The sequence below is a fragment of the Meles meles genome, chromosome 4, assembly GCF_922984935.1.
Source record: "Meles meles chromosome 4, mMelMel3.1 paternal haplotype, whole genome shotgun sequence".
Taxonomy (NCBI): domain Eukaryota; kingdom Metazoa; phylum Chordata; class Mammalia; order Carnivora; family Mustelidae; genus Meles; species Meles meles.
The window spans coordinates 76,399,009-76,426,750 of NC_060069.1; the positions used below are offsets into that span (position 1 = coordinate 76,399,009).

A 27,742-nucleotide genomic window follows, 5' to 3' on the forward strand; every position below is an offset into this window, starting at 1 on the left:
CTTATATGCGACTTTCTTTTTTTTAAGAGATTTTCATATTTTTTTTAAGATTTTATTTATTTATTTATTTGGCAGACAAAGATCACAAGTAGGCAGACAGGCAGGCAGAGAGAGAGGGGGCAGCAGGCTCCCCCCACCCCCAGCAGAGAGCACGATGAGGGGCTCCATCCCAGGCCCCTGAGATCATGACCTGAGCCGAAGGCAGAGGCTTAACACACTAAGCCACCCAGGAGCCCTTTAGATGCGATCTTCTTATGTGGTTGCACAGGAGAATGTCTGTCTTTATTCTGAGGAAACGCAGGCTGAAATATTTAGGAGACATGAAAAGCAATTATGGCAAATGTTAACACTTATTCAACCCTGGAGTTAAGTACTTGGGTGCTCCCTGAACGATTCTTTCAACTTTCCACGTGGTGATGCCGGAGCCAAGCTGTTGACAGTCCCAAAGCCAAGCGGCCTCAATGGGGAACTGTTTTCATAGAGCATTATGCCAGGGGTGCCGAGAGAAGAGGAAACATTATTTCTTTGGTGCCTCCACCCAAAGACCTGCACGACCAGAAGAACCCATACAGCAACACCCAGTTCGCACGCCTAAAAGCCTCACCGCTTCTTCCAGTTAGTGACGACTATGGGTAGGACAGACTAGCTCTGAATTCTCCAGACCAAAGAAGAGGTTCGAGATGAATTCCCGAAAGCAAGCAACTTCCTGGGACTCCTGTTCTTCCACCAAACCATTGTAACCTGACGTACCCACCCTCTCCATCGATTCTAAGAAGAACGCACATTTCTTCTGAGATAAGCAACTTCCCGAAGTTTCTTCTGTCCTGAGCAGCTCTTTGCACACTCTAACAAGTAAATCCCTCCAGGACTGCCTCGAGGCCGTGCATTTACGCCGCTAGTAAACACGGCAAACCCTTGCCAGAGGTCCCTCACTAAGTCGCCCAACCTCCGCTCGCCGCAAATGGAAAACGCCTACCGTCCTCGGAACGCAAGGTGATGGCGAGGAGCGACAGGGCGCGCCCAGGAGAGTGCGCACGGCTGCGGGCGGAGCAGGGCAGCGCTCGCCCGGGCTCGGGGCCCGCGCCTGCGTGCGAGCGAGCAAGGGGCTCCCGGCCTCCGCGCGTGGTCTGCGCGCGCCCGGCCGTGCGTGCGGCTGCGGGAGGCTGCGTGTGCGCGCGGGGCGGCAGCGTCGGCCGCCCACCAGCGGGTGTCGGAGCAGGCTTCGTGCGGTGCGCGGGAGGTGAGTGTGAGGCGGGGTCGCTGGGGGCGATCCGAAAGCCTTGGAGACCCCAGGTTTGGTGGCGGGCTTGACCCTAGGACTCGCTTCTCCCGGAGGGCGCTACCGGGGCAGCGAAGCCAGGGGGCGGTCAGGGCGGTGCCGCCCACTCCGGCCCTTTCCCAGAGCGCCGCCGGGATGGCGCCGGAGCAGCCGCACCCGGGGACTCCGGCCTCTGCGACGAACAGCTGCCGGATCCCGGTGAGCCGGGAAGAAGGAGCCCGGCGGGGCCCTGGCGACACTGAGGGGCGCAAGGACGCGTGGCGGGCCCTGGCCGCGGCTGCAAGGAACACACTGTCCTGCCGTCTCTGCCTTAGGGTGCAGCCCCCAGATCCCCGTCGCCCTAGGCCGCTCCAGCGACAAACTCAGGGAGCAGCCCGGGTGCGTTGGCCAGGGCTGCCGGGGAGAGGAAGGGGACGGTGTCTCAATTTTGGTGGATTTCCCAGCAGGCCCGGGGCCAACGCATTCCCAAGGCGCTGGGGAAGGGCCTGGGAGTAGGATTGTGGGAGGGTTCGTCTTCATCGGGAGGGGTTGTAAGGAATATGGACCTAAGGAGAAGAATGGGCTGATTGGGCAGAGAAAAAAGGAAACCCCAAGGAGCTAGGGCTATCCAGAGGCTATCTTAACGCATACAGACATTTTAAAAGAAATCTGAAAGGTGCAATGGAGCCTCACTTTTCCAAGCAATAAGGAATGATGCCAGTAGTATTGCATTCCGTATTTCCTTCTCTTCCACTCCTCACTGTTGGACTAGGAGGGAGAATTGCAAGGCAGAGATGGGTTTTTTATCCTTTGTATTTTGCACATAGTATCAGTGTTTAGGACGGGCTGCTTCGTCAGGAAAATCTGGTACCAAGGAACAGATTACCAAACCGTATCTTTTTTTCTGTTGTCAGAGGAAAGCAAGATTTGAGTTTGCAGTCTTCAGCTGAGAATAAGTTTGTGTTTTAGCTTTCCCCAGGTGTCCTAGAGGGATGGAGGGAGCTGATTTTGTGCTCTCAGAATGTGTTGATGCCTGATAAAAGCAAATCTGAACTTCTATCAGTCTAGAGAAGGGAGCTATTTATTAAGAGATAAGAGTCTAAAACATTTTTTTCTTCTAGACGAGCAGGTTCATTTGAATGAATGGTCATTGGGTAATTCTAGCCATGAAAATAAAGCCTGTTACCAAAACAGTGGCCAAATTATAATTCCAGAGTGGATGCATGAGGTGATTTGAGAGCAAGAAGGAAGAAGAGAGGACCAAAGCTTTTCCAAAAATGAAGAGAATGCTGATGTATGATACTTTGCTCTTGTAGCAGCTTGCTAGGTATAGAACATTGATTTTATTTTATTTTAAAGATTTTATTTATTTATTTGACAGAGAGAGATCATAAGTAGACAGAGAGGCAGGCAGAGAGAGAGAGAGGGAAGCAGGCTCCCTGCTGAGCAGAGAACCGGATGCGGGACTTGATCCCAGGACCCTGAGATCATAACCTGAGCCAAAGACAGCGGCTGAACCCACTGAGCTACCCAGGCTCCCCTAGAACATTGATTTTAGATGTCATATTGCTCGATGGTGTTGAGTTATGACTTAGATGTATTCTTTTTCTGTTCTTTTGATCAGTAGGTCACAGTAAATCTTTTAATTAAGCATGGAATATGAAAAGCAGCAGAAAAACTTCTGCTAGTGCTTTAGTCTCATCTGAAATTCTGTAGGTAAGTTCATCTTATTTTAATTTAGAAATTATCCTAACTGGTTAAAACTGACTGTGAGTCTCCTTTACAAGCTTTTAAGGATCATTTACATAGCTACGAATTCTGTCGTATATTCTAGTATATCTTTTTTCCCTGGAGGATTTGAGGAGTTGTAAGAGTTAAGCTTTACTAAACCGTCCTGGATGATACATGTATTTCTAAAAATTGGGTTATTTAAAAAATATTGTGGTAACTCAGGAAAAGTTATCTGTGTAAACTTAATTTGGTGGCCATATTCAACTTAAACTCCACTCTCTTTATTCCTAAGAAAATACTCAAGTGGATACTGTTTCCTCTTTTCTTATCCCTTGAAATGATTTGCCTTCTCTCTCTGCCCAGTCTGGAGCTCTGTTCTTTACACCATCAGGTGATACAGGTAGAATCCCATTAAGCGCCTTTATCCCATTCACAACCATATAACATCGAGGCCAAATACACTTTCTTCTTGCAGCTCTAACAGTTACCATTGCTCCTGCGTGCTCACTATGTGGTAACCACACTGTACAACTTCCTGAACGAGGTCAGATGTGGTGGGTCAAATAGCATGCTCTTAAATGGCCTTGCACATCAGATACATTCTAAAGTTGCAGTTCATTTGACAGAATGTCTTTTGCAAATATCTCTTTTGGGACTGTGAACAATGGTTTTATTTCAGTAAAAAATTGCCTGTTATTAATATTGATTTGCTTTTGGCACCAGAGCTCTTGGTACATTGTGAATTAGATGTGAGGAGAAGGTGAAGGTATGTGCAGGAAGAATGGTGGTTTGTAGGAGGCTTGTCTAGATGAGGGAAGTTGAAGCCACAGAACATCCCCAGGGTGAGGCCCTGAGACACTGCAGGATGGAAGATTTGGCCAGGAAGATAACTTGTAACCCCTGCAACTCTGGGAAATCAGGGAGTAAAGCCAGAAAGCTAGGGTAGAGTATGAATTTTTCATTCTATGTTTCTGATCCTGCATTAGGAAGCCAGGCCTTTTATGGTCCCGTTAGAGCATCCATAGCCTAGCTTAATACTCATCAGCCCTGTCTGCCCTTTGGGAACCATTTTATGTGGGAACATGTTACCACTACTAGGATTTGCTCTTCAGTGATAAGGAAACACAGAGAAGAAAGATCGTAGGAAATTGAGATTTTCTTTTCTTTATTTCTCCCCCCCCCCTTTTTTTTTTAAGTAAGCTTCATGCCCAGTATAGGGCTTGAACTCATGACTCTGAGATCAAGAGTCACATGCTCTACTGACTGAACCAGCCAGGCACCCCAGGAGACTGAGCTTTTCTTGATGTTCTAAGGTATGCCATTTCATGGGGCTAGAACAACACTTCCAGACTAGCAGCCTGTTTAGTGAATAAAGTTTTTTGGAGCACAGCCACACCTATTTGTTTAATATTGTCTACGGCTCCATTTTTGCTACAAAGGCAGGATCAAGTGGCTGGGATAGAGACTGTATGGCCCGCAAAGGAAATGTTTGCTATCTGCCCTTTTATTTATTTGTTTATTTTTTAAAGATTTTATTTATTTATTTAACAGAGATCACAAGCAGGCAGAGAGGTAGGCAGAGAGAGAGAGGAGGAAGCAGGCTTCCTGCTGAGCAGAGAACCCGATGCGGGGCTCGATCCCAGGACCTTGGGATCATGACCTGAGCCGAAGGCAGAGGCTTTAACCCACTGAGCCACCGAGGTGCCCCTGCCCTTTTATTTAAAAAAATTTTTTTTGCCACTCCTGGGATAGAGCACAGAATTCTGCTAAAATCCATGCTGTGTGTTCCGAACAGGCTTTTTAAAGTTAGCATAAAGAAGCAGTGTATTTGGCTCCTATTTTGGTAACAGACTTTGTTTTCAAGGATGGGGAGACCCCCTTTCTAAGAGAAAAAACTCTTACCAACTCTTCTCTCTTAATTAAATAGTTCTTTTCTCTAAACTGATAATAGGTTCTGTAATTTTTGTTTTTATCAAGCATCTGCACATTCTGAGATTGCAAAGATGGCTCCTGGCCATGGACCCTGAGCACACATTTAGAGACAGTTGAGCTGGGAGGTCTCCCTCCCATCTTCTCCAGGTGGGCTTTACCCATAATGTTCAGTCTGAACCTTGAGGAGTCCTCAGCCTTCCTCGGCTCTGTATGGTATCAACAACTCGAGGGCAAGGCAGGGATCTTTTTCCCCTTTGCAGTCCCAGTTGCTAACACAGGCCTAGCCTGTGTTAGAAATGAAGAAATGAATGAAATACACTTAGATAACTGAGGGAAAGGTAGTTGATGACTTAGCCTGACAGACAAGGTTACAATGACAAAGATACATAATATTCCTAGCCTAGGGCAACAGTGAGAAGAAATATTAACTAGAGCAGCTTCCGCTGTCCTTTTCCTCCAACGAGTAAAGCTGTTTATAACAAAACAGAGACAGGAAGGCCCAGCTTTCAAGTCAGCTTTCCTGCTGTTCTGCCTGACTTGTATGATCTTTGCTCCACTCCAGTTTTCCTAGCTTCTCTCCAGACCCGGTCATCTTGTTGCCTCTTCCCATGAACACATGGCTGTTCTGTCATGTGGCTCTTTCAGATTGCTCACCTCTGAGTGCAGAGGTACATCCACTTTTGCTCTGTTTGGGTGTTTTGGTCAGTACCATATTCTCACAGTCCAGCATGAGCCCAAGAAGTGTATGTTGAACACATGACTGACTGTGGAAAACACACTGGCGGTGAGGGATCAACCAGTTTTGAAACCAGCGAGGTGCCATCATTGGGCTCACTTGTCCACTTCCTTCAGAAAGATCATTCAGTGCGCTCTTCAGAGAAACTCGACTTGTGAATGAGCTAAGGCTCCCTTGATCTTCAGGTGGAGGAACCTTTTGAATATGGAGATGAGTCAGTCAGACAAGTACTCTGAATCTCTGCAGGCTCCTGACAGGTCACTGCTTTTGTGTCTGAGTGTTTGCTAATGTTTACTGAAGCTTGGTAATTTATTCAGGGTTATTTGGAATATAAACTCATTAACATTATTCTTCTCAGCAGTTCCTCCTTTTCTGAAACGTGTACTTGAAAGGAACACTCCTTGGATAATGTCTGGATGAGAATTCGAAAGAGCATGGTCTGCTTGGAAATTGAAGAGTGTTTGCGCAAAGGATTCCCCTCCCGCCCCCCTTTAAGTTTCTGGGTTAGCTTTGAAGCTCTTCATCCCTGAGGAAGATCAGAAGTGCAACACTGTGTGGAAGAAAGCATGAAGATGCCAGGCCAGTGAGATTAACACAAATTAGGAAAGATGCCTAGTGGTGCCGTGGTTGGGGAGCCCACTCAGGATGAGGACTGCGGGATTCCCAGCCTCGCTTGCTGGCTGTGAGAGCCTGACTCTTGATCAGGTCTCCACGTCTCAGTCTCCTCAACTGGAACAAAGATGCTGTGGTCGTAGTGCCTACCTCCTAGATTGTCTTAATCAACAAATAGTGGAAGTATGGGGTACTTACTACAGTGCCAGGACCAAGCAGGGGCTTTTGCTAAACTTATGGAGAGAGGGGAATGTGAAGAAATTGGATAAAGTAGAAAGCAAGTTTTTTTTTTTTTTTTTAACATTAACTTTGTTTACCTGGACAGAGTAAAGCATATTTCGTTTTTAAGTGTTATTAAATTCGGCAAGTATAGTGGTTGCAGTTCATCCATTCAGTAAATAAGATTTGATTCTCTCTTATATGTCAAGCTGTGCTTCAAAGTAAGAGGGAGGAATGTAAGCTTTATCAAATATGCCCAATCCTTAAAATAGATTGATGCCACTTGAATATTTCACGCCTCAGTTTGAAAAGGTTAATGTATTTTGTAATTCTCCGCCAGTTGTCAGAAATACCTATTATAGGGCTTTTGAGAGTTCAAATCATTCCCAGTTATGGGAGGATCACGGGGCAGGAGGAAGATCATGGGAGGGGTAGCTTGTGTGGGAAGAGGAACCGAAAAAGTTCGCAGTTGGCATGTGAACCTCTGCTAGTAGTTCCTATGAGCTTATATGTTCAGGGTAGCAAAACGTTAGGAACTTTAAGATGCTAGAAGAAACATCATCTTTGGGTTCTAAAAGGAAGCTTTTTTTTTTTTTTTAAAGATTTTATTTATTTATTTATTTGACAGAGACACAGCAAGAGAGGGGACAGAAGCAGAGGGTGTGGAAGAGGGAGGAGCAGGCTTCCTGCTGAGCAGGGAGCCCGATGTGAGGCTCGATCCCAGGACCCTGGGATCAGGACCTGAGCCAAAGGCAGACTCTTATTGACTGAGCCACTCAGGCGCCCCCAAAAGGAAGCTTACTGGGGTGCCTGGCTAGCTCAGTGGGTAGGTAGAGCACGTGACTGTTGATCTCAGGGTCATAAGTTCAAGCCCTATGTTGGGTGGGGAGCCCATAGTTGGGGGGGAAAAAAGAAAACTTACTGATTTGGAGAGAGAATGTGGATAAACTGGGATTGATTTGCCTGTCTACATGTGCTGTAGACCATATGGTGTCCTATAAGAGACATTGGGAGCTAGCTGTAGGGTCTGTAAATGGAGCAAATGTAAGCAAATAAGAGTAAGTTAGAGGAGCATGTAGTGGACTTTAGTAATAATAGTGGTACCATCTACGTAGTTCTTACTGCTGGCCAGCTCCATCCTAAATGTTTCTGATTCACTGAGTTTTGCTGAATTCAGATGGGATTGGGCCTGAGGCTCTGCATTTCTAGCAAGCTTCTAGGTGGTACACAGGCACTGTACTTGGAATAGTTAGGTCTAAAGCAGCACATTGGAATGATCTGGGAAACTTTAAAGGTACTGCCATCTGAGCCTCACTGTCCTCTGCAACTCTCCTTTAGTTAGTCCCGGGTACAGCCTGGCTTCCAGAGGTTTTCAAGTTCTCCAGGAGATTATAATACACAGCCAAGTTTAAGAACCACTGGGTTCAGAAAGAAGAGGGAAGAGAGATAGTGGTCAGGCATCACTGATTCTGTTTGTTTCTAATATAATCAGAGGAGGTCAGAATGGTGGAGTTTTATTTTGCTTTGTTTATGAATTAATATGTTCGGTTGGAGAGGGAGCTAGTAGGGGAATTTTCTTCATGATGTGCATTGATATGTGGTTCTCCCTCTGTAGGAAATAGGACATGACTGTGTGTACTAAACTCACTAAACTCAATTCCACTGGGCCTTGTTGGGGCTATTAGGATTTCTGCCCTTTGTACTACTGTTCTTTATGTGGAATAAGAGTCATAATTTACAACTGGCAGTAATTTTATAATTATCCTTAATGATAGCACATGTTTTCTCCTTGGATGACTCCTAAAGCTCATATGCCCAGGCTTAGAATTTTATTGAAATGTAGTTTTGGGTGGGTTTTTTTGTTTGTTTTTGGTTTTTCATGTCTGGACCTTTTAAAAGGAACATGATCAGAATTAGAAGAAGGCTTTGTATCATGAGAGAGCTGAAGAAAAGTAAGCATAATCTAACAGATTCAGGAGTTTGCTCTTGGATTCGGTTTATTCTTGGGGATCTTTCCTTAACATATTGAATGGATAAAAGCACATTATCAGACCATTTGCATAGCATTCAGATATCCATCTCCACCTACTGTGTGCTAGGCTCCAGGGATGTGGGGGGAACAAGACGAGCAAGGCCTTTTCCCTCACAAACCTCAGATTTTTGGGAAGGGAACAGGTAATAGAAAATCAGACAGAAAATCTGGCTGGGTTAATTGCCTAGAGGGGAATAATGAGGGGTGTGATGGGTGGGGATTAACTTGGGATAAGAGGTCAGAGCAGGAGTCTCCTAAGTGACATTTTGCTGGGATTTGAAGCAGGAGAAGGAGCCAGCCTTTCCAGGAAACAGCTTTTGAGTTAGAGGGACAAGCAAGTGCAGACTTCACGAGGTGGGAAAGTTTGACATAGTCAGGGTTCAGAAACGAAGCCATTATAGCTGAAATCGGGATTGGAAAAGGCATGGCAGCAGATGAAATGCTGCGGGGGGGGGGCGGGGGCGCGGGGGGTGTATTCCTAAGGGACAGACTGGATAGAGAGACAGCTGGGATGGATAGAGCTTCTTCAGAAAGTGTTAACATTGTTGCCCTTAAGCTTTCATTGTCTGTGCTTTGTTTTTGCATTCACAGTTCTCTAATGAACTATATCACACTTGCAATTAGAAGAGTTTAAATGTTTTTTAAAATAATTGAATTTGCTTTCCCTTTGCAGAAAATAAGCAACATTTTTTTATCCCAGGAAAGAATTTGAGGTTATTTTGGCTTAAATAATTGTACCATTGAATGATCCTTCTGTTTCTCTGGAGTCCTTGCATTTGGACTGATCCCTTCAACCACTCTCTCACCCCCCAATTTTCTAGGGTGCAGCATATATATTTTAAAGATTTCTTTATTTGGGGGCAGAGGGAGAGAGAGAATCTCAAGCAGACTGTCTGCTGAGCACAGAGTCCAGCACTGGGCTCCATCTCACCGCTCTGATATCATGACCTGAGGCGAAATCAAGAGTCAGACGCTTAACTGACTGAGCCCTATAGTTCCCAGCATATTTCTGATGTAAAATAAGAAAGTGTATATCTGCATAAATTATTAGTTATCATTTTTTAAAGATTTTATTTTTTTGAGGTAGAGCCAGAGAGAGACCATGAGTGGGGAGGGGGGAATAGAGGGAGAGGGAGAAGCAGTCTACCCGATGAGCAAGGAGCATGATGTGGGGCTCGATCCCAGGATCCTGGGATCTACCTGAGCTGAAGGCAGACACTTAACTGACTGAGCCATGCAGGCACTCCATTATTAGTTATTATGTTTGGGTTGTTAACAACCCGTATTTCAAGTTTGAGAGGGAGAATTTTGAGTTTTTTATATAAAGACAATAAGGTTGTGATGCTCCTTTACTGTTTCAAGGTTCAGTGGTCATGAGAAATTAAAACCACTCAGAGCAACTCTGGTCAGTAGGCATGCGGCGGATTCCCTGGGATAGGAAGGGTAGTGCCAAGAACATGAAATTTGGAGTCTTGTTTGATTTTGTCTCTACCACTTAAAAGCCTTTGTCTTTGGGCAAGTTACTGACTCTCCCTTAGCCTTAGTTTCCTCACCTATTCAGTGCAAACAGTAAGGATTTCAAAAGTGCCTGCCTTTATTCGTGGGCTGTCTTGAAGGTTGCATGAGTTATTGCCTGGTAGCAGTTTCCAGTGCTCTCAGCACAGCTGGACATCTAGGGCCAGGAAGTCATGTAGACACCTGCCAACATTGATGGTGCACAGTAACCAAATAAACAGAATGACTGATTGGATTACCTGGCTGTTTTAACTTTTTTTTTTTTTTTTTTTTTTTTAACATATAACATCCCCCCACCCCCCACCAAAATGTACAGATGAAGAAATGAAATATCACAGTGAACACACCGGTAGGCACCATCTAGGTCAAGAAATAGAGCGTGCCCAGCACCCCCGGAAAGTCCCCCTCAGGCCCTACCAATTGTATTTCCTAATTATCTCCAAGGTTTACCAGTGTCCTTGATGATTTCTTAACACCATAGATTACTTTTGCCTGCTTTTCCACTTTGTGTAAATAGAATCTTAGTGTCTACTCTTTATGTGTCTGGCTTCTTTAGCTCAACATTGGGTTTGAGAGACTCTAGAATGTCACGTGAGGTTGCAGTTTGTTCATTTCCACTTTGTATAAGGCGCTATTATATAAATTTGTTTCTCCTTTGTACCATGATTGTTTCCAGGTTGGGGTTATCATGGATAGTGTGCTGTTACAGACTTTTTTTTTTTAATTTTTAATTTATTTCTTTTTTTTTTATAAACATAAGTTACAAACTTTTTTGAACATGTTTTGGTATTCCTATTTACATATTCCCCCAGGACTGGGAGCTGCTACATCACAGGGTACATGTTTACTTACCTTTAGTGACTAACACTAGAAACTTTGCCAAAAAAAAAATGAACCAGTTTATACAATTCTTTTAACTCCAAACTACTGCTTAATTTTTTTTAATTCGCCAAAATTAGTTTAACAATACAGTGACTACAGAGATGATCTAGGACAGGATTTTCCAAAGTGTAGAGTTCAGTGCTTGCTAGAGGCACTGAAAATTAAAATAGGTACTTCAGATAAATTTGAGAAACGTGGCATGATGTAGTCTCATCTCAGAGAAGGTACACTAACATATTAAAAACAGAAATACTAATTTAAGTTTATTTGAATGACTTCCTTTTTTTTTTTTTTGTCCATGGAGCTCTTTTGAGGAACTCAGTAACACTTGTGGACAAGATAGAGGCAGCCCTCTTTGGCTCCCAGAAAGTTCTGGTGTTAATAACTGAGATGCAGATTTAGTCTCTGAGGATGAAGGTTTCATTTGATGACTAAAGCGTTGGAAGCAGCTAACCTGTTTTGTCTCTGGAGGTTTTCCCGGCTTTTCTATTATTTGAGATGTTTCTTCAGGTGTTTGTGGATCAACCACCCAATCGACAAGAGATTACTGGTGGCCTGCTGTGCACCAGCATCATGCTAGGCTCGTGGGGGTAGAGAAGATTTTTTGCTTAAAGTAAATTATTTAGAATATAGTTAGTGCATATACACTTAGTTAATATAATCACAAGTTCATCTTTTATAAAATGGAAATTATTTTAAAATCATAAATATAATTTCTTCACAGTGATATATGACATTATTACTTAAGAAGTCGATCATAAAATAATGGTATATTCTCCTGTTGGGCCTTTTTATATTTTTCTCTTCATCGATATTTTAGATTCTGTTTGTCCCTCTCCTGGGACATGCGATTCAGAGCAGATTCAGTGTCAGGGTGCACAAAGCCTTCCTAAGGAGGCTTGTGCTAGGAGAGCAGCTGCCCTGTGCTCCCACTGTCAGAGAGTGAGCCAATCCCAAGTCTCAGGCCAGGCCACTTTGACTCCTGTGTCATCATAGTGGGCCCACATTTATCCACACACCTGAGTGTCACTTTAACTTCAAGAACTACCAAGTGTACTGACTGAATAGCCTGTGTTCTCCCACAGAAACCTCACAGTGACTGAACTGGTATTGTGGCACTTGGTTTGTAGCTGAAAAAAGACACTTTTGAGAAATTAAGTCACTTCCCCAAAGTCACACAACTGTTAAGTATTACAGCTGAGATTTAGGTGAGCCATTTAACTCTGATGTCCAAGCATTTTTATCATACTTTTTTCCTGATAAAGTTTAAATACAAGGAAAACTAAAAATATAAGAGAATACCTATATTTCCATCACCTTGAATTAACAAATGCTAATACTTGATAGTGTTTGTGGCTAGCCTTATCTTTCCCCTTTTCACCACATGCCCCTTTCATTCTTCCCCAGCGACACGCACGCTGCTGAGTGTGGGAGGTATTCCTGCAGTTTCTTTAAAAAATAATTTTGTGTGGGGGCTCCTGGGTGGCTCAGTTGGTTGAGTGGCTGACTGGCTCAGGTCATGATCTCAGGAGCCCTGCATCAGCTCCCCACTCAGCAGGTAGTCTGCTTCTCCCTCCCCCTGCCTCTCCCTCCGGCTGCTGACTCTGGCTGTCCCTCTCTATCTCAAATAAAAATAAAATCTTTGGAGAGAAGAAAAATTTTTTGTGCATAGTTGCTTCTGAAAACTCACTGTTTCTTGGGTGCTGTTTAGAACTACTTTTATAAATGGTATCACATACGTATTTAATATTTCAACTTGTATATTTTACTCAACATTTTATTTTTTAATACTATCCAAATTAATACTCTGTGTATAAATCCAGTTCATTTCTTTTAACTGTCTTATAAGAGTCCACTGGAAGACAGTACCAAGTTTTATTGATTTATTATCTAATGGATAGACATTTAAGTTGCCTCAGATTATCTATTTTCATAGCCCCATTGTGAGCATGCTTGCACATGTCTCCATGTGTCTATGCATGTAAGAGTTTTTTTAGGATGTAGTCCCAGAAAAGGAATGTCGATTTTCAGTTTACTAGATGTAGCCGTATTGCTTACCTACCAAAGGGGTGGTGACCGTGTACTTTGACCTTCTGTGTGTGACAAATAGCATTTACTCCAATACCTGACTAATAATAAATTTTTTGATATTTCCTGATGGGTTAAAAATTTGGTATCTGACTTCAATTTGCATATCCCTGATCACTAGTGAGACTGACCCTCTTTTCATGTTTATTAGCTTTTCTGATTTCCTCTTCTGTGAACTTCTTATTCACAGGTCACCTGTTTGCCTTTTTATTTGTAAGCTTTACATAAACTTTCTACAAAGAATAATAATAGATTATTACAAATATATACTATATAACAAATACAGTGAAAAGATTCTGGATACCAGTCCTTTGTTTCCCTTGTTATAAATATCTTCTCTGAGTCTGTGGCTGACCTTTTAACTTGCCTTGTCCTGTAAGCTTTATATTTTAAAAATGTTACCCAATGTATTTCTCCTTTTTTTTTTTTTTACTTTTTAAAATTCTCATATCCACCTGAATTTTATTTTTGAAAGTAATATGAATATGGTTTTATTTTTGCCACATTTATTCCGAACCGTTTACTGAATCTTTTCCCCATGGGTTTGTGATGCAGCCTCTGCCATTTTTCAGGTCCCAGTATATGTGCAGGTCTGCCTCAGGTCTTGGCGCTCTTCAGCTGTTTAATCTGTTTGTCGGCGCCTCTGTTTTAATTACTGAGGCTCTTTTTTTTTTTTTAATTTATTTATTTGAGAGAGAGAGATTACAAGTAGGCAGAGAGGTAGGCAGAGAAAGAGGGGGAAGCAGGCTCCCCACTGAGCAGAGAGCCCGATGCGGGGCTCGATCCCAGGACCCTGAGATCATGACCTGAGCCAAAGGCAGATGCTCAACCCGCTGAGCCACCCAGGCGCCACTAATTACTGAGACTCTTTCATAGACTTTGATAACACCAAGCCCACCCCCTGCTTCATGCTTTGTGTTCAAATTTGTATTGGTCATTCTTAGATCATTAAGTTCCTTTCATAATCATGTGAATTTATTGATTAGTTTAGGGAGGTAGAATCTTTACTTTTGATTTTTCTTACCCCTGAACATATGTCTTTCATTTATTCACATTTTTTTTTTTTTTAATTCTTCAGAAGAGATTTTTACCTTTCTACATCAGGGTTCTGCACTTTTGTTGTTGTTGTTAGTTTTTTTTTTTTTTTTTAAAGATTTTATTTATTTATTTGACAGAGAGAGAGGTCACAAGTAGGCAGAGAGGCAGGCAGAGAGAGAGGAGGAAGCAGGCTCCCCGCGGAGCAGAGAGCCCGATGCGGGGCTCGATCCCAGGACCCTACCCTGAGATCATGACCTGAGCCGAAGGCAGCGGCTTAATCCACTGAGCCACCCAGGCGCCCCGTTGTTGTTAGTTTTATTTAACACTCTGTCGTTTCTGTGTTTTCCCTTAGATTTTGGGTTTTTTTAATGTTTTGGATATGTATGTGAGCTCATACCCAACATCTTGGTAAACATATATCTGTAGCCTTTTTCCCTTTGAGTTTTCTATGTAGATGATTACAATATATGAAAATAATGGCACGTTTTCTCCCCTTCCTTAACAGTTTTTACATCTTATTTCTTCTTCTTCCTTGTGGCAGTAACACTCTAGAAGAGCAGTGTGTAGTAGAGGCAACAGTGGGTATCCTTGTCTTTTTTCTGGCTTTAATAGAAATATTTAAAATTTTCACCATTAAGTTTGCTACAGTTTCTCTAACAGGTTAGATATTTCCCTTCTATTCCCAATGTTTGTTTTTTAAAATAATCTTCCTTTTTGGCTTTTTTGTTTTTCATTATTTTCTGCTTTGTCTTTATTATTCCTTCTGTTTTCTTGTTTCTGTAATAACACTGGAATTAGGTTTTTAGCTTCTTGAGCTAAGTACTCAACTCATTTATTTTCAGTCTTTTTAAAAAAATTTATTATTCATTATACATGAGAGTCTGCATACTGTGTCATTCTGTTTATGTGACATATTCTGGTTTGGCAAAGCTAGAGGGATGAAAAACAGATCAGTGGTTGCCTGGAGGTTCAGGAAAGGATTGATTAAGGGACATTAGTACAATTTTTGTTGTGATGGAATTGACTCATATTTTGATTGTACTGGTGGTTACATGTACGGAACAGTAAAATATAAAGGGTGCATTTTATTGTATGTAAATCGTACACCAGTTTGGAAAAATCCAGTGGACACAAAAAAATGTATGTAAGATAATTCTACTTTTAAGAATGTGTATTTTAAAAGGTTATGAGTTTTTCTGTAAGGACTGCTTTAGATATATCCAGTGTATTTTTATAAGTAACACTTCAAAATGGGGAGGGAAATTTTTTATTTTTATTTTTTAGATTTTTATTTATTTTTGACATAGAGAGACACAGTGAGAGAGGGAACACAAGCAGGGGGAGTGGGAGAGGGAGAAGCAGGCTTCCCATTGAGCAAAGCCTGATGCGGGGCTTGATCCCAGGACTCTGGGATCATGACCTGAGCCGAAGGCAGATGATCAATGACTGAACCACACAGGTGCCCTTATTTTCATTGTTTTGAATTTTAATGTATTCAGGTGTTTTAAGAATCAAATTAATGTAAAAACTATATAACTTAAAAAGTAATATTACCAAGTAACATAAGAAAGGGATACTCTCAGGGAGCCTGGGTGGCTCAGTCAGTTAAGCATCTGCTTTTGGCTCAGGTCATGAACCCAGGGTCCTGTGATGAAGCCCTCCATTGGCCTCCTTGCTTAGTGGGGAGTCTGCTTCTTCCTCTCCGTCTGCCTCTTCTATCCTTCCCCCTGCTTGTGTGCTCACTCTCTCTCTCTCTCTCTATCTCAAATAAATAAGATTATTTTTTAAGATTTTTTTTTTATTCATTTGTCAGAGATCACAAGTAGGTGGAGAGGCAGGCAGAGAGAGAGAGGAGGAAGCAGGTTCCCCACCGAGCAGAGAGCCAGATGTGGGGCTCCATCCCAGGACCCTGGGATCATGACCCAAGCTGAAGGCAGAGACTTTAACCTCCTGAGCCACCCAGGTGCCCCAATAAATAAAATCTTTAAAAAAGGGGGGGGGATGCTCTCATCCCTTTTGTGATCTACCCCATTCCTCCCTACCCATCATATGTTTTTCCATTGTTTTTCTCATACACATACAAATTTCCTTACTTTTTTTTTTTTTAAATATTTATTTATTTTGGGGGGGGAGAGGGAGGGGGAGAGAATCACAGGCAGATCTCACAACCCTGAAATCATGACCTGGGCCAAAATCTAGAGTCAGATACTTAACAGACTGAGACACCCAGGTGCCTCTTTTCTCTTCCTTTTAACACAAAAGTTAGCATATTATAAACATTGTTCTGTATCTTCCTTCTCCACTTAATATATTCTAAAAATCTTTCATGTCAGTACTTAGAAAATATCTTCATTCTTTTTTTTAAACATCTGTATAGTATTCCATTGTTTATGTAAGTAATCCCTTATTAATGATCCCTCGGGTTATTTCTAATCATTTGCTATTATAATGTAGCTAATGACAGTAAAATGTCTTTATATATGTATATATGGCTGTGCCTAAAATAAATTCCAGGATCAAAGGCTCAGTGGATTAAGCCGCTGCCTTCGGCTCAGGTCATGATCTCAGGGTCCTGGGATCGAGCCCCGCATCGGGCTCTCTGCTCTGCAGGGAGCCTGCTTCCTCCTCTCTCTCTGCCTGCCTCTCTATCTACTTGTGATCTCTCTTTCTGTCAAATAAATAAATAAAATCTTTAAAAAAAAAAAAAAAAAAGAGTAAATGTATTTGTAAACTGTGTAAGTATGTCCAAATTGCCCTCCTGAGAGGTGATACCGTTTCCTATTCCACCATAAATGAATGGGAGAGGGAATTCATTTTCTTAACTCCTTTTAGTTTTTATTATTGAAATATTTTAAAGCAAATACAGGTATCTTGACTTCCTCCTCCTAAATTTATTCTCCTAGAAATAGGAAAAGTTTTTAATAGCTTTATTAAGGTATATATACCATAAAACATTTGAATTGTATAATTCAGTGATTTTTACTAGATGTACAGAGTTCTGGAACCATCACCCAGTCAAATTTTAAAATATTTCCATTACCCACAACTGATTCTCTATCTCCGTTTACAGCCAGTTTCTTAATGCCACCACCAGGCATTAAGCTTTCTGTCTATAGCTTTGCCTTTTCTGGATATTTCACATTATTAGAGTCATATATATATGTTGTTTTTTTTTTCAGGCTTCTTTTACTTAGCTTAATGTTTTTTAGATTCATCCTTGTTCTGAGTTCTTTTTTTTTTTTTAAGATTTTTTTTATTTGTTTATTTTGAAAGAGAGAGTATAAGCAGGGAGAGGGGCAAAACCAGAGAGAGAATCCCAGTCAGACTTCACGCTGAGCATGGAACCCAAAACGGGGCTTGATCCCACAACCCCACGATCAGGACCTGAGCTGAAATCAAGAGTCAGATACTCAACCAGCTGAGCTACCCAGTGGCCCTCATGTTCTGAATTCTTTAAATGGGTATGTTACAGCTTGTATCATCAGTACTTTGTTTCTTTTTGTAGCTGAATAGTATTCTAATGTATAGATATACCACATTTATTTACCCAGGAACATTTTCTTTTGTAGCCTGTTAACATATTGCACCTGAATAGATTAATAATTCTCCTGGCATCACCTAATACTTAGGTTGTATTCAGATTTCTACAGGATCCAGTCCAGACCGTACATTGTGTGTCCTTAAATCTTTTTTAATCTACAGCTGTCTCTTTTTTTCGTGGTGCTGACTAGCTAAAGACACCATGCCAGCTGACAATGCCAGCTGTAGGATTTCTTTGAATCTTGCCTGTGGTGTTCCTTAGCTTGTTCTTCTATTCTCTGTATTTTGTGTACATTTTGATTAGACTCCAGTTAACATTTTTGGCTAGGATTCCTCAGAAATAATATTGTTATTCCATATTGTTTCTCATTAGGAGATAAATAGTGTGTACTTGTTTCACCATTTATAATGCTAACATTGATTATTAGCACTCTAATTCTTCCAATGTAAGGTTTATATTGTTTCTTTCCTTATGAGTAAAAGGTTATCTTTGTGGTGTTACTTTGGTACCATGTAGATGTACAATTCCTTATTAATCTTTCCTTTGATGTTTAAAATACTGATAAATAATCATTGCCTGAATCAGTAATTTCATGAGAAGTTACAAAATGATAGTTTTCTTATTCTGTCATTCTACCTACATTTACAATTGGCATTTTTCTATAAAAAGGAGTTTTCCCTCTTCAGTTGGAGCTATTTGTCTCCCCCGAACTATAGATCATTCTTTAAAGCAGAAAAAAAAAATGCTTGTTTTCTCTCTCACACCTTGCCCCAAACCAATAGTTTTCAATTAAGGGGCTGATGTAATAGTGCCTCACTGAAATGTGGTAAATTGATCTTACTCAGTTGCACATATTGTATACTTTCCAATATGGTATTCTCTTTAACTTTATGGATTAAACAGAAATTTGTAAGGATGTTGAGTTTCCAAACAAGTGTTTTTTTTGTTTATGTGTTTTTCAAGTTAATGTTTTTGTTATAATTATATTGTAGTCAAATAATGTCAAATAATGTGGCCTCTGTTAAATTGAGGTTTGTTTTTGTTTCTGTTTTTGTTTTCTTTAAGTAATCTCTACACCCATTGTGGGTCTTGAATTCCCAACCCTGAGATCAAGAATTGCATGTTCCATCAATGAGCTAGCCAGGTGCTCCTATTAAATTGAGTTAAAAAAAAAATTCTTGAAATGGCTTATATAACCTAACATCAATTTTTTAATAAATGTGTCATGTGATTTTGAAAGGAATATTACTATTCTGTTAAACCAAATTTGTTAATACTATTTGAAACATGCATATCCTTATTTTTGGCCTGCTGATATATTAGTTATTTAGAGGGATTTGTTAAAAACCTCCCATTAGGATTATAGATTTTTCCATTTGTACTCATACATTTCAGAGTTTGCTTTATATATTTTTGAGGCTATGTTTTTATGTTTATATAGTTTCATGATTATTAAATTATCTTCTTAGATGTCTCCTTTTATTAGTAGCAAAATCTTGTTGTCCCTTTTAAATACTGTTCATTTAAAATATGTGACATTAGTATTTAATTGCAGCAGGCTTCTGATTGGCATTTTCCTGATATGTTTTCTTATTTACTAATATTAAAACTTTTGTGTTGTTTTGTTTTAGGCATGTGTCTTACAAGCAATATAATGGCAGAATTTTAAGCCAGTTTGAGAATCTCTCATCTTTTAGTAGGTGAGTTTATATTTACTCTGACAGTACGTTTATATTTACTTCTTTTTTTATTTTTAAAAAATTTTTGTTTTACTCTTTTAGAGTGGGAGTGGGGTGGGGGTAGAGGGAGAGGGAGAGAGACTCTCAAGCAGGCTCCACGCCCGGGACAGAGCCTGACATAGGGCTCAATCTCATGACCCTGAAAACATGACCTGAGCTGAAAGCAAGAGTAAGAGGCTCAAACAAATAAGCTAGCCAGAGGCTTCCATTTATACTTACTTCCAGCATCTTTTGTGTTTTTCTATTTGCTATGCATTTTCTCTGCTTTTTTTTCTCTTATCCTACCCTCTACTGATTTGATAGCTTGCTTTGTTTATTTCTTAATCAGTATGGAAGATATATAGTCCATATCTATTAATTCAGTGCTCCTTCTAAAGGTTAATGTACATTCTTAAATGAATTTTTTTGCACAGTCTTAAAGTTTATCACTCTCTCCTTGCTCCTCCTCAATTAGATAAGAATATTAACATGTTTTAATTTTGTGAAAATGTTTTTACAGCAACAATGTCATTTTTACATAGTATTTTACTTTCACTTTTTCACATTAAAAAAATTATTTTTGTTCTTTTTCTTCTACTCTCTGTATTAATTTTTACTATCTTTTAATTATCTCCTTGCTTCCACTTGTTTCTTTCATGCCATTCCTTCCTCCTGAGTTCATTTTTCTTTTTTTTTAAACCAATGACATCTAAATGAACATCATTAATTAATTACTTAATTAATTTTTTTTATATTTATTTTTATTTGTTTATTTACAGCATAACAGTGTTTATTGTTTTGGCATCACACCCAGTGCTCCATGCAGTACGTGCCCTCCCTATTACCCACCACCTGGTTCCTCAACCTCCCACCCCCCCCCTTTTTTTTTTTTAATATTTATTTTTATTTGTTTATTTACAGCATAACAGTGTTTATTGTTTTGTACTTAATTAATTTTTAAGATTTTATTTATTGACAGAGATAGCGAGATAGAGAGAGAGCAGAAACGGGGAGGAGAGAGACAAGCAGGCTCCCACCTGAGGGGGGAGCCCTACATGGGGCTCGATCCCAGGACTCTGGGATCAATCATGACCTGAGCTGAATGCAGAGGCTTAGCCCACTGAGCCACCCAGGTGCCCCAAGTTCATTTTTCTACATACTGAAATATATTCCTTTGGTACCCTTCAGCTAGTTTATGGACTTTATAAGTCTACATCTATTTGAAAGTGTCTTTATTTCATCTTCAGTTCACTTGAAATCTCTAAAATTCATCTATAAATTAGGTACAGTAAAACCAACTGGCCCACCATATAGAGATATTGGGGGAAAGCTAATAATATTTGTTGTGAACACCTCATAAATTTTTGTATTTATCTGTGTAGATAAAGTACTGTTATTATTAGCTAATGTAAATCCTGTTAAATTAGAATTACTATATTTTGAGTGGATTTTAAAAATCATTCCTTACTATGTTAATATTCACTAAAATCAGAATTATACCTAATAGAAATATCATGAATTGTATGTGGTCACACTTTGGGAGAAGAACTAGGATAAGATGAAACTCAGAATCCTGACTGCTAGGTTAGGGTTACTACTGCTCAGTGGAACATATGCAAACATAAAATTAAATTTTTGGCTTTGTTTTTATGTATTTACAAAGATAATACATGAATAGCATGGAAAATCCAAATGATACAAAAAGAAAAACAAAAGAAAGAAGAAATCTTTCAGAAATCCTACAGAATAGAAACATTGACATACTGGTACATATCCTTCTAGAAATCTTGCTCAGCCTATGTGACTCTATGGGTTTATAATTATCTTTTCATTTTTCAAAAGGACTCACAGCACATAAGCAGTTTTGCAGCTGCATTTTTCATTTGGTAATATATCAAGGGAATATAGGTAAGTTTCATTGTATATAATGAATAAATATATGCTCTTGTATGGATGTACCATAATTTGTTTAACCAGTTCTCTATTGGGAGGCATTTAAATCCATTTTTTTCATATTTTAAATGACACACAGTTACCTGCTTATTTCTTTAGGATAAATTGCTAGCAGTGGTATTGCTTGGTCAAAGGGTATGCAGGTTTAAAAGTTTGATACTTGTTTTCAAATTTCCCTCCAGAGTGCACAAGAATGCCTTTTCCCCTCACACGCACTGAGTATTGTCATGTTTTCTTCCCTTGAATTTGCTGGTTTGTGGGGGATTTTTTTGTTTTTTTTAAAAGATTTTATTTATTTGACAGACAGAGAGCACAAGCAGGCAGAGAGGCAGGCAGAGAGAGAGGAGGAAGCAGGCTCCCCGCTGAGCAGAGAGCCCGATGCGGGGCTCCATCCCAAGATCCTGGGATCATGACCTGAGCCAAAGGCAGAGGTTTTAACCCATTAAGCCACCCAGGTGCCCCTGCTGGTTTGTGGCTTTTGTCAATATTTCTGCTTACTTGTGAGTTTAAGTATCTTTTCTTATTTTATTGATCATTTGTAGTTCTCTGGAGAAATTCTCTTTGGCCATTAATTCTCTTGTAGTATTCATCTTGTTCTTAATTTTGGGGGCTTTGTCATAAAACTTCAGGTGTTTTTTTCCCAGTTTGTTTTTTATCTTTCACCCTTGTTGTGTTTTTTTGTTTGTTTGTTTTTAAAGATTTTATTTATTTATCCGACAGACAGAGATCACAAGTAGGCAGAGAGGTAGGCAGAGAGAGAGGAGGAAGCAGGCTCCCTGCAGAGCAGAGAGCCCCATGCGGGGCTCGATCCCAGGACTCTGGGATCATGACCCGAGCCGGGGGCAGAGACTTTAACCCACTGAGCCACCCAGGCGCCCCCTTGTTGTGTTTTTTATCGTTGTTTATTTTTTCAGTTTTTTGTTTTATTTTTTTGCTTTTCAATCTTGGGCAAGAAATTTTTGAAATTGTATTATTTCTTACATTTGAGTAATTGAAGGTCTTCCCCACTTCCAAACTATTAAAATATTCATCCATATTTTCTTTTAGTACTATGAAAGGTGCATTTTTCTCTTACTTGAGTCTTTAATCCATTGGGAACATTTTTTGTATATGAGTGCCTCCTGTTTTTCGTGTCTTGCTCTGGTTTCCAAACTTGACTAGTGAAAACCAAAACAGGAATGTACTGAATCATGGCGGCAGTGAGATTTGCCTCACTGTTTCCTCTTCTCACAGTTCATCAATGTGCCTGGGGTATTTGTGAATAGAGATGGAGGTTCAAAGGGGAAGGGTTGGTTGGGAGGTAGCAGTCGGCAGTCCCACGCCAGGATTGCCTGCTGTGAATGCATGTGTGGAGCAGAAGATGAAAGAGAGGACACCAGCACAGGGTCTCTTAGAAGTTTTGTGTTTCACTTATTTTAGTGACCCCCGCATTCTTACTCAGGAAAGTGCAACTGTGGTAGGGTGACCAGAGACACCTGGTGACGTGAGAACCTGGATGTATGTGTTAAGCCTTGAATACCAAGTGCTCTTTTTCCATGATGAAGCCATGGACTCTCTGAATTCTGTGGACTAGTGATAACTTTTTATTTCAGTATCTGTTTCTAGTTCAGAAAGAGACTGGAGGAGGTGGACTTGCTTCTTTCCCCTCTTTGACCTCTGATCCCCTGACCCATAAGTAAATGCTGTTAAGTTTCTTCTCTATCTTACAGAAATTTCAAGCCTTATTTGTGACTGCTGCATACTACCGACTGTTCAGTTGGTGAAATTGAAGGTCTTTCATGCAGAAGAAATAAATCAAGATGGCAAGAAATAGAAATATATTTATGGCTGTGAAACCTATTTTTCTTTAAGTAGTAAGAATTCATAAAGATTATCATTTTTTTAGGATAACTCCTTTGACAATAAAAATCAATTTAGAGAACACAGATGGGAAAGAATAGTTGCCCAGGGAGGAACACAGCTGGTGATGACAGAATCTGTTTACTGAACACTTAATGGCCAGTACGTTTTGTTTTGTTTTGTACACGTCATTCCCCACTTACACTGTCCTGACATCTTCAGTGCAGAGATGTGGAAACGGGGGCTCTGAAAGATAACATACCTACCTGCTCATCGTGTTTGTTGAAGGTCAGAGCTGGGGTATGGACCGTGGTCTGTGCCTTTAGAGCCACCTGTCTAAAGTCTGTCTGGCCGGTCCTCGAAAGACCTTTCCCCTTTTTTGGGCAGGAGAGTTCTTCTTATCTTTGCTGCTGCTTTATTTTCTTTGTGGGCCCACAAGCAGTAAACCTCAGAACCACAGGCACATTTTCACTCTTGGAAACCATGGCTTACAGAACGCACATAACATGACTTCTATAATAAGATTTGCTGTTTTGAGTTCTTCCCATTATTGAAAAGTAACAGGACCTTCATTGCCTCGATGCAGCTGTAAATGCTGCTCCTCACACAGGATACTTTCCTTCTCTTGGTCTGAAGTTTATTATAATGGCTGATTGTTGGAGTGAGGCGTAAAACTACACCTGACCTGCACAACAAATGTACAAGCTGTCGTTGGCCAAGGTGTAAACTGAGCATCCTAAGGTTGTGCAGTGTCTAGTAGCCCAATGAGGAGAAAGTGTAAGAAGGGGTTAATTACTTCTGTAATCCTTCCTGTGATCCTTCTGTTTCACATTTTTCCAGGAGCTGGCTGTGTAAGGGTAGTAAGGGGGAGAGGGGAGGTTGGAGTAGGATTGACAGACCTACCTTTTATCCTTATTACAGCTAGAAAGAGCGTACCAGACAAGTCTGTGTTCCTTGCACTCCTGCTGTAGGTCTCTCTCTGTCTTGCACTTTGATGATTATGAGAAAAACTTTGCCACCAAGGTCATAGACTATAAATGGAGAGGCAAGACACGTGTACATGAAACTATAGAGTTTGCCAGAACATTCCATTGTATTACATGACTTTAAGTATAGAAAGCACTAGAGAAAGGAAAGATTACTCTGACCAGAACTAGTCAGAGTAGGTACGATATGGCCAGAGAGGACAAGGAGTCTTGAGATCCTGCCATCTTCATAGTATTAAGAGGCAGAAGAGCTATGTGTCCAGAGACCTAAGACTGACCCAAAGTAGAACCCTCGGGAGGCCAGCCTTCTCATATGATGACATTAATGTACAGCCTGCTAACAAATTCTGGCTCCCCAGAACCCTACCCCCAGATGATTGGGGGTGAAGAGACACCATCAGAGCCTCTCAGCCTGCCCCCCATTTTGTTGATCTGTCTCTTCTTCTGATGTCCCTTAGTGTTTGATATAAACAGTCTGCCATGTTTCCCTGTTGCCTTGGGTTTGCCTTCTTCTCCTGTTTCCTTCCTCTTGTCTTCTTAGTGCCTGATGTAGTCTGTGAATGGGGAACATCGAAGAAACACTTAGTGTATGTTTGTCTTTAGACCATGTACCGGAAAGCCCTGTGGGATCCTGAATTGTAACCAGCCACATCCTTGTGTTCTAGCACAGAGCTGAGGCCACACTGTCACTGCGGGCTGTGTATTCTGTGTCCCCTACCTCTGTCCTCATCTCAGCTGGGGTCTGTGTAAAAAGCACCTGTTCTTGGAGATTCCATCCCATGATTCCGATCTGGCACACGGTTTCTGAATAGATTAGAATGGGGAACAATCAGTACTAGGGACCTGCCTTTAATTTAAGCACTCGCTATCCAGACTGTGCACTGAGTTCAGCCAACATGGTAAAAGGGGTGCTGGGATGTGTTTGGACAAGTAAAAGCTCTGTCACAGTCTTGAGCATTTAAAAACTCTGGAAATGGTTATCCTGTTTGTATCTAGAAGATTTGCCTCTCAGGTGAAGAGTCTCTGCTTTCCTCCCATCACATGTGAATAATTGTAGCTATTGGGTTTTCCTTATTCCATATTTGCTAGAATCCACATCAGATCACACAGCTGAGAAAGACCCTTGGTTTATTGGGACATGTTGCTGGTAACATCTCCTTGTGTTAATTCCTTTATGTCGTTTCCATACCAGTGAAGAAAAAAATGCAGCTTTTTGTCTTGGGGCTTTTTGGTTTTGTTTTGTTTTGTTTTTTTCCATTGCAGGTTTATTTTTTAACCCCAGTTAGTCATCTCTCGAAGTCCCTCTGGACATCCAGGACAAAATTGTATTTCACCAGTTATTTAAATCAAACAAAAAGTATTATTTTTCCCAAAGTCATGAAGGATATGTTTTTAACCTTGATCTTGATGTAAAAAGCTAAAATGCACTCTTGGTTGTTGGTATCCATTTGCTTCTAGTTAAATGAAATTAAGTAGGCTTGGATCAGAATTCTTGGTTTTACTTGGGAACTTCTAACTAACCAGGTCTTTGATGATCTTCCAGAACCTGAGGCTCGTGTGCTTCTGAGCTGCTGTGGATGGCCCTGGCTTTCTTGACCACCCTTCCAAGTAGGATGTCACTGAGATCCCTCAAATGGAGCCTCCTGCTGTTGTCACTGCTGAGTTTCCTTGTGATGTGGTACCTCAGCCTGCCCCACTACAATGTGATAGAACGTGTAAACTGGATGTACTTCTACGAGTATGAGCCCATTTACAGACATGACTTTAGCTTCACGCTTCGTGAGCATTCAAACTGCTCTCATCAAAACCCATTTCTTGTCATCCTGGTGACCTCACACCCTTCAGATGTGAAAGCCAGACAGGCCATTAGAGTTACTTGGGGTGAAAAAAAGTCTTGGTGGGGATATGAGGTTCTTACCTTTTTCTTACTAGGCCAACAGGCTGAAAAGGAAGACAAAATGTTAGCATTGTCCTTAGAGGATGAACACCTTCTTTATGGTGACATAATACGACAGGATTTTTTAGACACGTATAATAATCTGACCTTGAAAACAATTATGGCATTCAGGTGGGTAACTGAATTTTGCCCCAATGCCAAGTACATCATGAAGACAGACACTGATGTTTTCATCAATACTGGCAACTTAGTGAAGTACCTTTTAAATGTAAACCACTCAGAGAAGTTTTTCACAGGTTATCCTCTAATTGATAACTATTCCTATAGAGGATTTTACCAGAAAGCCCATATTTCATACCAGGAGTATCCCTTCAAGGTGTTTCCTCCCTACTGCAGTGGGTTGGGTTATATAATGTCCAGAGATTTGGTGCCAAAAATCTATGAAATGATGAGTCACGTAAAACCCATCAAGTTTGAAGATGTTTATGTTGGGATCTGTTTGAATTTATTAAAAGTGGACATCCATATTCCAGAAGACACAAATCTTTTCTTTTTATATAGGATCCATTTGGATGTCTGTCAACTCAGACGTGTGATTGCAGCTCATGGCTTTTCTTCCAAGGAAATTATCACATTTTGGCAGGTTATGCTGAGGAATACCACATGCCATTATTAATTTGAGAAAAGCCTGGGAAAGTCAGGGTACCCTGTGGGAGTATTAAAATTACTTTAAAATCTCCAGTGGAAAACTCATGGGAAGGTCACTGTGTTGATTTACACTGAACTGAGACTCATGGAGTGCCCGTGGACTGGGGACTGGAGGGTTACACTTGTGATTTATTTAGATGAAAAAATCAAGTCAGGCTCTTTAAAGGTGATAGTAAGAGAAATTAAACACCTTATAAAGGAATCGGAGATTTTTGTTAATAAAACTAATAGGACCAAACTATTTGAACATGTCATTCTAGAAACTAGAACTTTTTAAAAGGGTTTCACTGAATTATAAGCTCATTAGTCCATAACAACAAAGCAATGTGGAGTCCTATTCGTTGAACAGTCTAGTCAGATAAAGGTTTTGTGTATATCTTACATGGATTACCAGTTTTTAAAAATACATAGTTCTGTGTAAAAAACTAAAGTTACTCTGAGAAAAATTTCATCCGTTTTGGTCATTCAGAAGGTACTTCAAGATGTTACAGCATTTCGCGGTTATGAATTACTGTTTAATACTACTTAGGACTTTCTGGTGTTTAAATATTATGGTTGTTTCAACACTGTATAAAGAGAATAGTGAATCACCCTTCACATTGTAACTTTTTTCTGGTTACTTCACTGATGAGTTTATTATTTTATAGCTCCATTAATGTAAAGTCATTGTTCGTTACTGCATATCGGTAATCTCTTAGACTTTGATAAACATTTTACTGTGGTAATGTAGAGAAGAATTGAAACAAGAAGGTCTGAATTATTGTCTTGTTTTTAAAAAATATAATTCCCAATGTTTTTATGTCACTACATCTGTCTCATTTTTCCACTTGAAAATTGGGAATAATATAGAATGCCAGGCAGCATGTTTCCTTTTGGAAAGGACTCTGAAGACAAGAAAAGAGAGAACCCGACGGCTGGGATATTATAAGTGTTGTTACTAATCTGATCCATGTGTGTGCTCACTAACAATTAATTTGAGAATAAAGAGGGAAAAAACATGCTGCTGCTATTGTTACTAGTTTCACATCAAGAGGAAAGCCTTCTGCTGTGGGGAGGT

The 27,742-nt window shown here is 40.5% G+C and overlaps 2 protein-coding genes across 15 annotated transcripts in view; one reads left to right on the forward strand and one right to left on the reverse strand.

The window, feature by feature from the left end:
- The window catches only part of NMD3 (NMD3 ribosome export adaptor), a 123,605-nt gene extending 122,491 nt beyond the window's left edge, over positions 1-1,114 (reverse strand). Inside the window, exon 1 of the mRNA XM_046002882.1 lies at positions 977-1,114. The gene's annotated coding sequence lies outside the window, so the exon portion shown is untranslated. The remainder of the gene's footprint in view (positions 1-976) is intronic.
- Positions 997-27,683, forward strand: B3GALNT1 (beta-1,3-N-acetylgalactosaminyltransferase 1 (globoside blood group)). 14 transcript variants are annotated; one of them, XM_046002886.1, is made up of 6 exons: positions 1,012-1,240; positions 2,883-2,974; positions 17,317-17,504; positions 19,216-19,284; positions 21,145-21,210; positions 25,624-27,683. In XM_046002886.1, exon 6 carries the CDS (start codon positions 25,658-25,660, stop codon positions 26,651-26,653), a length of 996 nt encoding a protein of 331 aa, XP_045858842.1. In that variant the 5' UTR covers positions 1,012-1,240; positions 2,883-2,974; positions 17,317-17,504; positions 19,216-19,284; positions 21,145-21,210; positions 25,624-25,657; the 3' UTR covers positions 26,654-27,683. The 14 variants fall into 14 exon arrangements, with proteins under 14 accessions (XP_045858857.1, XP_045858842.1, XP_045858843.1 ...); XM_046002887.1 differs by having other exon boundaries at positions 2,886-2,974; XM_046002891.1 differs by lacking the exon at positions 1,012-1,240 and adding an exon at positions 1,502-1,657.
- Positions 27,684-27,742: the final 59 nt, after the last annotated feature.

What these genes read in the sequence shown, in the direction of transcription:
- B3GALNT1 (XM_046002886.1), top strand. Translation starts at nt 25,658, where the DNA reads ATGGCCCTGGCTTTCTTGACCACCCTTCCAAGTAGGATGTCACTGAGA.